General features: G+C 36.0%; 1 protein-coding gene across 1 annotated transcript; it reads right to left on the reverse strand.

Moving 5' to 3' along the window:
* Nucleotides 1-5,142: 5,142 nt before the first annotated feature.
* LOC113734641 (probable aldo-keto reductase 2) lies at nt 5,143-8,981 on the reverse strand. The gene is made up of 5 exons (XM_072082243.1): nt 8,600-8,981; nt 8,104-8,307; nt 7,036-7,208; nt 6,832-6,934; nt 5,143-5,681 (listed from the first exon to the last, which is right to left on the reverse strand). The coding sequence occupies exons 1-5, from the start codon at nt 8,813-8,815 to the stop codon at nt 5,337-5,339; spliced, it is 1,041 nt and encodes a 346-aa protein (XP_071938344.1). The 5' UTR covers nt 8,816-8,981; the 3' UTR covers nt 5,143-5,336.
* Between the last annotated feature and the right edge of the window lie 1,173 nt (nt 8,982-10,154).

A 10,154-nucleotide genomic window follows, 5' to 3' on the forward strand; every position in this document is an offset into this window, starting at 1 on the left:
AATTACCCCCTTTCGTTTTCTTTCCTCCACCTTTCTTCCTAATTTCTCACTCACATTTTTACGTAATTATTTTTTTTGGTAACCCAAAACATGCACTCACATTTTCACTTTATTATTATTTTTTTGGTGATGACGCACCCAAATTAGATAAGAAAATTTGAGTTTAGGAAAAGATTCAAACCCAAAATCACATTTAGTCCAAGAGCACGCTAGAGTAACCCTGGGGACTTATTTCTTTTCGTCTTAGTCATCTAAAAACCAGAATATTACTGTAAAAGAATGGGCGAAATGGTAGAATTGGGCGGGCATCAATTCAATCCTAGTGATTTCAAGCATATTATAATCACAGAAACTGTTGTGCAAACCCTAAAAACTTTTGTGGTTATTTTGCAGGGATTCATATGGTCGATTTCCCAGCACGGATTCACTGTACTCATCATCTGTTTTCATTTGTTACTTTCAGTGTAATCACATAACCAGATTACAAAGCTTCATGTAAACTTATGAGCTTCGAAGAAAACAAGAGTACAGAGGAATGCAGCTGGGCATCTGTCGCCCTTTGCTGCAGTAGCTGAAGCAGTCGATTCAAGCTCAGCCATTTCTTCCGGTGTCAACTTCACTGATAAGGCCTTAATGTTGCTCTCCAGGTTCTCAATCTTGGTGTTGCCCCTTGGTGATGAACCCATGCTAAGGCCAATTGGGATGTAGTACAACCCTTTGTTGTTCGAACAGCTTGTTATTGTGCTCAATATACTCCTCCTGAAACCTCGGGATGCTCTACAAATGCAGCAAACATTTGCTGTAAAACATTAAAAATCATGGAGACGAATCGTGTCGATGTAGCTGTACTTTTTTCAGGTCTAGTCCAAAAGCATCACCTTTTACCAACATTCTCAAATCCGAACCGAGAATTAATAACAAAAAGAAAAGCAGAAAAAAGCAAAAAAAGATGATGCCATGCAATGTTTTGTCCTGCTGCTTTACAGTTTCTAGATATTGCTGCAGGCACATACGTGCCAAGGTAAAAGCAAAACAGGAGTGCAAGAAAGTGTAAAATGGCTGTTGGACTAATATATTACAATCTCAGGGAGTTGTCACATGGTCACAAGAGCCAGAAATTGCAAATGTTTAATGACAAATCCGAAATAAATCTGCAGCCACCTTGAGTCTAAACCATGGTTTAAAGTCACGGTCGCGGTCGCGAGCGCGGCCCGGAACGTTCCACATCGGTCTCCGCATATCGGTCGCGGTCTCGGTGAGACGCAAATTTTAAAGTATTTAATATTCTAAAAATTGTTAATAATATAAAAAGTAGGCTAAATAAAAATAATTTAAAAATAGCAAAAGAAATGGCCAAGTCAATCCGTTGCGGTGTGATTCGGCTGATTTCCCGTCTTGACTCGGGATAATTCGGAGTAACTCGGTGTGACTCGGCCGAGTCAATCTGTCGTGGTGACGACTCGGCCGATTTCTCGGCGAGTCAAGTATTTCGGTATCGTTTCGTCACGGTATCGTATCGGTAGGGGCCGAGACGGTGACGACTCGGCCGAGTCGTCTCGGTCTCGACCGAGACTTCGAACCATGGTCTAAACCAGATAGATCCAAAGTTCCCAAGTGAGAAAATGAGAATTAAAATGAAGAGGGATACTGTTTTGGAATCTGCTTAACCATATAATGGTGCCGTGGATACTTATTTGCTATGAGATTCACAAATTATACTGAGGTTCAGTGCCTGTTCCAAATCCTTGCTTTAAGATTAACAAAAACAAAAGGTGGTAAGACAGAACAATATTTCTAAGGATGGCAATGGTGACCGCCCCGCATGGGGCGGGGCGGGGGGAATTTTTTAACCCCCGCTTAGAAATGGGGTGGGGCGCCCCACCCCCGGCCCATCCCCTGCCTTGCCACCCGCTTTAAATATATATATATATATAATATATATGTATGTATATAATTATATATATAATATATAATTTAATTAGTTACAAACTTATGACAATGATATTATTAGTTATATGTATTATATAATGTATATTAGTACATGTAATATAATTGACATTATCAATTGTACTAATAATTATATATATGTACTTATACAAATTATTAATTGGTTATACTAAACTTACTAATACATTTATACTAAATCCCTAATTACACTTAATACAATATCATTTTTTTCTCAAAAAAAAGCATAAGCACAATAATGAATTAGTGATTGTATTTGTGTTAAAAGTGAAAACTTGACTACTTTAGTTGTATTTATTTCATCATGTTGGATTGTATTCAAATAATTTTTGTTTGATTATTTTTACAAGTTTCAATTGTGAAATTACAATAAATGGTAATTTGATGATGTGTTGATATTTTAGTACTTGTTTTTTTGTTAAAGTTTAACTACAATAAAATTATATAGCAAATTTTTATTAGCCCCACGAGAGCACTCACGGCAGAAGCGGGGATGGGGCGGGAAAACATTCTTCGTTATATTTGTATATTTGTATAGAATGTGGCCAGTAACAGCATAAAAAGAAGAAGAAGAGGTGTCCAGATGAGTGATGCCACAATTGATGGCATAGTGGATCAGCTTGATCCTATCTGCCTCAGGCTTTGGAGGGCCATAGCCAAAAGACATTCCCATGCAGCCTCAGCCTTGCGCTGACACCTCTAGGCCTTGTGATCCTCCTCACTCCTCCTGCCATTTTTGAAGCTTTGTTAGTAATTTCTTCCAAAACCCTGCTGGCTTCTGTCTCCTTTTCGAGTTGAGTATTGAAAGTAGGGAGAGTTAACATGAGAGAATTGGATGGTATGATGGCGTAGTTGGTGAGCTCATCACTTATATTACTAGCGGAGTAACTGCAGATAATATATATAAATATGCAAGTGGCTAGGGTGTGCACTATAATGGGTTTGTTTGGATTGCGGTTTATTTGTCAAAATATATTTCCTTACATTATCATTATAATTTTTAATACATTTTTTTTATTTTCTCAATTACCTTTTTATACATCACATTACAAAAAGTGCTACAGTAAAAATATCTCTAATAATTCACAATCCAAACAAATTCAATATTTCAGCGGCAAGTATCTTCTGCACAGACCACAACGAATCCTTCACTGGAGGGAAATACAAAAGGGTTAATTTCAAAAACCTCATTCATCGTAATATTACCTGTCATGTCAAAGTTTTAAAAATATAACTTATCTCGCCTATTAATAAGACGTGACTAGATATCTCAATCAAAGGTATTTTTTTTTATGGATATAATAGTTTCCTATACTATGAGGAGGGGAGGGACTAAGGAGGTTCCGGGATAATTCGATAGAAACTGAATCATCATTGGATCAGATGGGTACATTACGTACCTATCTGGATTTTTTAAATAAGGCCACATTTAATTGTGGCAAATTAATAGGAGGCAAGATTTGATGCATTGATGGTGACTACCAGCCAAAAAGTGGGTGGTTGTCTCAATCAAAGGTATTGAAACTCAATAAAATTTTCCTACCTTTTTAAATAGCAAAGGTTGGGAAAAGAAAAAAAAAATCCTACAAGCTAAAAATATCTAAAAACAAATAACAAGAATGCCATTAAAAATATTTTTCTCCCTCTTTGTCGCAAAAATTTTTGCTTTTAATGCTTGTCTTTGTTATAACTGATCTACTAAAATTTTCTCTCCAATTTCCTTTTTTGCAATAAAATTTTTGTATCTTTTTGCTATAAAATCTTTACTCTTAATTTCCTCATTGTTGCAACCAATCTCTCGAAGTTTTCACCTTTTTGTAATGTTGAAGTAGTTTCAGAAGTTATCCTTGTAGACAACAATTTATTCCCAACTAAACAACTTATATGTTTTCTAGTCACAAATCGACTAAATTTATTCCTTATTGCACTTACAAATTCTCACATTTTTAATTTAATATTCCACCTTTTTTTGTCTTTTTTTCATATTTCAAAATTCATAAATAAAATTGTACAAGGGTAAAAATGAAAGATCATATAATCTCTCTCCTTCGATGCATTTTTTAATATTACTTTTACACATTAGGGGTGACAATGTTACATAAATTGTCATTCAAGGGAATTTATGTGAGATTTCTAAAACTTCAAGATTACTAGGCGATATTAGGATAAAACTTCACGAGCACTAGAAAATCTCTTCCCGACATAGGGTTGCCGCATCTTTGAAATGCGATGACTATGAAATGTTAATTTTTTTTTCATTTTTTATGCGTCAGAACATTGTGAAAAAAAAATTTTATTGCGAAAAAAGTTTTTTTTTTTTTTTTTTATTTATAAATTTCATACCTTCATCAACTTCTTTAAATTCCTGCGGTCACCGCATCCAAAATAAGATCATGTTTATATTCTGTTTTAAAACATAATTCTTATTTTAAATTTAAATTCGTTAGATCAATTCGCAACTGTTATTTTTTCAAAATTTGTTTGCTTTTACGTGTAATTTGTAAGATCACTTGCTAACGGGGACTTAATATCAACTCCATATCTATAAACACAAATAGGATCATGTTATAGATATGGATTAATGAATCGTATTTATTTTTGATATTTATGAATATTATTTATAAGCCTCTAATAATTAATGTCCAATTATAACTATCTAATATAAATAAATAGAAAGTGTTATAATATTTTAAATCGGGACATTTAAATGTATAAAAATAATATAATAAAAATTATGTAAATGTCAATGTATAAAAATTTACATACAGATTGTCTACCATGTAGACAAATGGTCAAACATGTAGGGTGAGGTATGAAAAGACATTATACGCTCAAATAAATAATTCTTTGATAATCTTATTTTAGACGATGATATTATTATATTTTTTTAGTTAAAAAATATTGTAGTGTCCAGGAAATAGTGCCACAATTGTAGACGTAATTATAGAAATTATATAAGTTATTTTTACTAAATAAATTCTATAGGTTTTCACGATAATTTGTGATATTGAAATATTTTTAAAAGAAAATATCAATATATTTAAACATAAAAAAGAATTAGTAATAAGGACAAACAATGAAAAAGGAAAGTGAAATATTTTATATAAGTATTATTTTTCATTTTTTGTAATAAGAAATTATTACCATAATGTAATAAGAATTAGAACCATAACCCAATACTGTTTCACTCCTGGAAAGGAGGCTTCAATCGTAATTTTACTTATCAATATGGTTCGGGTTCTAAGTTTAATTGCCAACCATAATAATAAAGTACAAACAGATAACAGAGCTGCTTCACGTAAACCATGTAACAGACCTTCAAAGAAAACAAGAGCACAGAGGAATCAGCTACCAAGGGCCATTACACCTTTCTATGTAGCTTTCCAAGATGACAGAGGCGGAGTATTTGCAAATCTCCAAGTATGTGCCATCATAAAAGGTGGGTATCTGTCACCCTTTGCTGCATTAGCTGAAGCAATTGATTCAAGCTCAGCCATTTCTTCCGGTGTCAACTTCACCGATAAGGCCTTGATGTTGCTCTCCAGGTTCTCAATCTTAGTAGTGCCAGGAATGGGACAGACGTCATCCCCTTGATGATGAACCCATGCTAAGGCCAATTGGGATGGAGTACAACCCTTTCTTGTTGCCAACTGAGTAACCTGCTCGAACAGCTTGTTATTGTGCTCAACATTCTCCTTCTGAAACCTTGGGAAACTCTACAAACGCAGCAAACACTTGCTGTAAACATTAAAATCATATAGACTGATTGTGCCCATGCACCTGTGCTTTGCTTTTCAAAATCTACCATAAAAGCATCACTTACTAAGAAGGCATTTGTAAATTTTACCACGTACATTCTCACCTCCGACCAGAGAATTAAATAACAAAAAAAAAAAAAAAAAAGATGATGCCATGACATCTTTTGTACTACCACTCCAGGCACATACATGCCAAGGTAAAAGCAAAAAGGGAGTGCAAGAAAGTGTAATATGGCGTTGGACTAATATGTTAGTACAATCTCAGGGAGTTGTCACATGGTCACAAGAGCCAGAGTAACAGTAAATGTTCAATGACATATCTGAAATTAATCTGCAGCTACCATAAGTTCAAACCAAATAAACTCAAGTTTTTAAGCGAGAAAATGAGATTTAAAATGCAGAGGATACTGTTTTAGTATCTGCTTAACCATAGTGGATACTTACTCACTATGAGATTCACGAATTATACGGAGGTACAGTGCCCGTTCCAGATCTTTGCTTTAAGATAAAAAAAAAAAATGATGTGGTGCTTTTGCCTGTTTCTAAAAGATGCCCTGTCAGATATGGTGGCAGGGAAAGACAGCAGAAAGCATATGAAAAGGAAAATAAAACAATGTCGCCAGTAACTGCTTAAAAAAATGGAAATGTGACCAGTGACCAAACAGGATAACAGGTAGGTTTTTCATAGCAACAACTGGCTCCATTTCACTTCTGAAACATAGACTGCAGAGAAAGTTCAAGTAACATAGCAAAGTCACATGAGCCAAACACAGGAAACTATAGTCAAGAGAACTTAGTCAAAAACAAGATAATAGGAAGATTTTTCTTACTAACGAACAACTGCTTCCATTTCAGTTCTGAAACACGGACTTCAGAGCAAGTTGAAGTAACATACAAAGTTAATTGAGAACCAAAAACAAAGGAAGATATACGCAAGAAAACTTTTGTATATTTTCTAGTAGATCTACGGAAACCATGAATTCAACGTATTACGAATTCTGGAAAACACTACATGGGCTGCAAGGAGGGGTAAACAATAGACTCAGATTACTAGATGTAATCTGCAATTGGAGTAAGATTTCAAATTGCACAAGCCTTGAGCACATACCTTACGGAAGTCATTACTAGTCAAGTTCTCCGTCAACTTTGCACCAGATGCAAAGAATCCTCTGCCCAGAGGACTGAATGGTACAATTCCTATGCATAGTTCCCTATAATTAAAAATCATCATGAATTAGTAAGCTGAGGGGGGCAATACAAGCTTCCAACTATGGAAGATTATTATGTGGAGCATATCTTTTGGATGACTTACCTGCATGTGGGAATAACCACTTCCTCAGCATCTCTCGTCCACAAGGACCATTCTAGTTGCACAGCTGTTATGGGATGAACAGCATGAGCTCTCCTGATTGTTTCTGGAGAGGCCTCAGATAGACCTATGTGTCTTACTTTACCCTCTTCAACCAGTTGCTTCAGAGCTCCAACCTAGAAGTTGCAGGTTATAGAAGGATTTCAATTGACAAATCTGTCTAATGTGCAAATCTATTTGTAATTTCACAACAAATACAAAAGCACAAGCAAAAAGGCTTGGGGACATCCATCAACTTCCGGTGAATACTGAAAAATGCAGAGTACTACTATAGCCTAACTAAGCTATAAAACATACACGAGTGATATTGCAAAGACATGAATAAAATTAAGAGAAGAAAAACCCCCGGGGGGGGGGGGGATGCGTGAACATATTCTACTGTAGAACCCTTTAATTAATTTAATAGTACTGAAAACAATAGTTCAATGTAATCCAAACAATGCTTGGCCGCTGTTTACTTGCGTAGACTTCAAATAAGGAAATAGATTTTCCTATTTCCTTTTTTGTTTTGGGGGCGGGGGGGCATTTATCTAACTCTGATTCTTGGGGAAATTCCCAAGATTATGATGAAATTCAACACTGTTCTACAAAAGGGTGTTTTTGGTTGTATGTTCCGGACAAGACGGTCCTCATGCATTTGTCAAATGCGAACTCAATAGAGCTTGCCTATGGTAAATGTCAGGTCTAAAAGGGTTAGATTTTGATCGAAGCCACGAGCTCGAATTGACCAAATGTCAGCTCATTGAACTCACATTCAGTAAATCCTAGGACCCTATGGACTAAAACACACACACACCCACTCACCCACCCACACACACACAACCCCCCTCTCTCTCTTTTGTAGAATATTTTTACATTTCATAATAATTTTGGGAACTTCTCCTCATTCTAGAGCTCAAACAGAGAACCGCTATATGACAAATTGCTCTTATTGATTACTACAACTCGAACTGAATTAATTAATCCAAAAAAAAAAAAGATTGATGGAAATAGAAGGCTACGAAAACAAACCGTGATTTCAATAGGAATCGTTGTGTCAATCCGATGAACATAATACAGATCAATATAATCAACATCTAGCCTCTTCAAACTGGCCTCACAAGCTTCCCTCACATAGTCTGGATGGCCACATGCTACGTGTTCTCCGCTTGGCAACATTCTTGCCGCAAATTTCGTTGCAATTTGAACTTTCACCCTTTCCACCCCCTTCAATGCCTACTTCCACAACACTCAAAATAAATTACCAAAAAGCAAAATCCCCCAATAAAAAAAAAAACAGAAATTTCCAACCACATCTCAGCTGAGAGTTAGTATAGGCATAAAAAAAAATCCAAAAACAGTATAAAAATCTTTACAAACAAAAATCCATCAATAAATCACAAAAAAAAAAAAGAAACAGAAATTGCATTTGGTCATCATTATACTTCCTTGAACCCAGAAAAAAAAAAAAAAAAGAGAGGAAGAGAGGTTGGCTTTGGCCATTTTGGCTTATGAGGTGTGACTTTACCTTTCCAATGAGGATTTCATTAGTATGGGGGCCATAGACATCAGACGTGTCCAGATGAGTGATGCCACTATTGATGGCATGGTGGATCAGCTTGATCATATCTGGCTCGGGTTTTGGAAGGCCATAGCTAAAAGACATCCCCATGCAACCTAAGCCTTGGGCTGACACCTCTAGGCCTTGTGGTCCCAGCTTGATTCTCCTCACTCCTGCCGCCATTTTTGTCTTTTTTGAGCTCTGTTACTAAATTTTTTCCAAAACCCTGCTGGCTTTTCTCCCCTTCTCTTCAGGTATAGCATTGAAAGTAGCGAGAGTTAAATAGAGAATTGGATAGTATGATGACGTAGTCAGTGAGCTCACCTTCTGGCTTTTCTCCTCTTCTCTTCATGTATAGCATTGAAAGCAGGGAGAGTTAAATAGAGAATTGGATAGTATGATGACGTAGTCAGTGAGCTCATCTAGTGGACAAATTGGATAGTATGATGACGTAGTCAGCAACTTTGGACACTTTTCAGGCACGGACATTGGGGATGTCTGGTGAGCTGGTGGTAAAAGTGGGATCAGGGGCCACGAAGGATTTCGTGGTCAAGAAGCTTTTCATGGTCAAGATGTGATGGCCCATCATCAACCGTGAAAACGAAGCCATGTCGCAGAGTTATATCTGTTGAAGAAGACCACGTCGTTTTATTGAGTAATAATTTAAAAAATAAAAATTTTGAAAACGGATGGAGTATCATCGTTAAACGGTGTTTGCATACAACAAATTTATCCCGCCCAAATTATTAATGAAAAGTTCATTTTTATCAGAAATCTCCATTTCACTTTCCCCATTTCCCCAAACCCTTTACCCGTTGTCTGCTAATGCAAAAAATCACTCCACAAAATCACTCCCATTTCTCTCCCCATTGTCTGCTAATTTCCAAAACAACTGCCTGAATTCCTCCTAAAGAAGACCCATGGTGTTTTTTGGAGGAGGAGAAACTGCATAATTCAAAACCCTGGGGTGTTGTAATAGTTGGAGATTCAAATTTAATCGAGGCCAACTGGTGGCACAAGATCAATGAATCCATTGAATGGCAAGATGGGATCTTTTACACTCTCTGCGCTGCCTATGCCCTTGTCTCCTCTGTTGCCCTTGTAATGTTTATCCGCAACATTGATATTCTTTATTTCTTTACATTTTGAATTCATTGGGGTCAAAATTTTCTGAGATTTTCGAGTTAATTTCTTATTTTAGTGAGTCTTGAAGTTTCACATTAGTTTTCAAGGGGTGGATTGAAGAAATTTTGGAGCTTTGTTTATTTCGAACTGGGTAACTCAGCTGAGCAGTTAAAAGTGTTGAAGTTATGCTTGTAAAAAAGTTATCTTTTTTATTTTTCTTCTTTAGGTTGCAAGCTTAGTTAGTTTAGTACTTATTTTTTGTGTCTTCTTCCTGCTTACAACCCTTTTGAGGAGGTTCGTTATTTCAAGAGAAAAGAACTAGTAATTTCTCTGTAATGTCTCCTGTAATATCTCCTAGTGGAACAACACAAGTTTCTGCAAAAGAACTTCTTGATTC

The sequence above is a fragment of the Coffea arabica genome, chromosome 3c (assembly GCF_036785885.1).
Source record: "Coffea arabica cultivar ET-39 chromosome 3c, Coffea Arabica ET-39 HiFi, whole genome shotgun sequence".
Lineage (NCBI taxonomy): Eukaryota > Viridiplantae > Streptophyta > Magnoliopsida > Gentianales > Rubiaceae > Coffea > Coffea arabica.

Excerpts from the sequence above, each read along its gene's own strand:
- LOC113734641 (XM_072082243.1), bottom strand. The coding sequence starts at position 8,815 with ATGGCGGCAGGAGTGAGGAGAATCAAGCTGGGACCACAAGGCCTAGAG. Across the intron at positions 8,308-8,599 it reads ATGAAATCCTCATTGGAAAG|GCATTGAAGGGGGTGGAAAG; the intron begins GTAAAGTCACAC and ends TTGTGGAAGTAG. Across the intron at positions 6,935-7,035 it reads GTGGTTATTCCCACATGCAG|GGAACTATGCATAGGAATTG; the intron begins GTAAGTCATCCA and ends TTTTAATTATAG.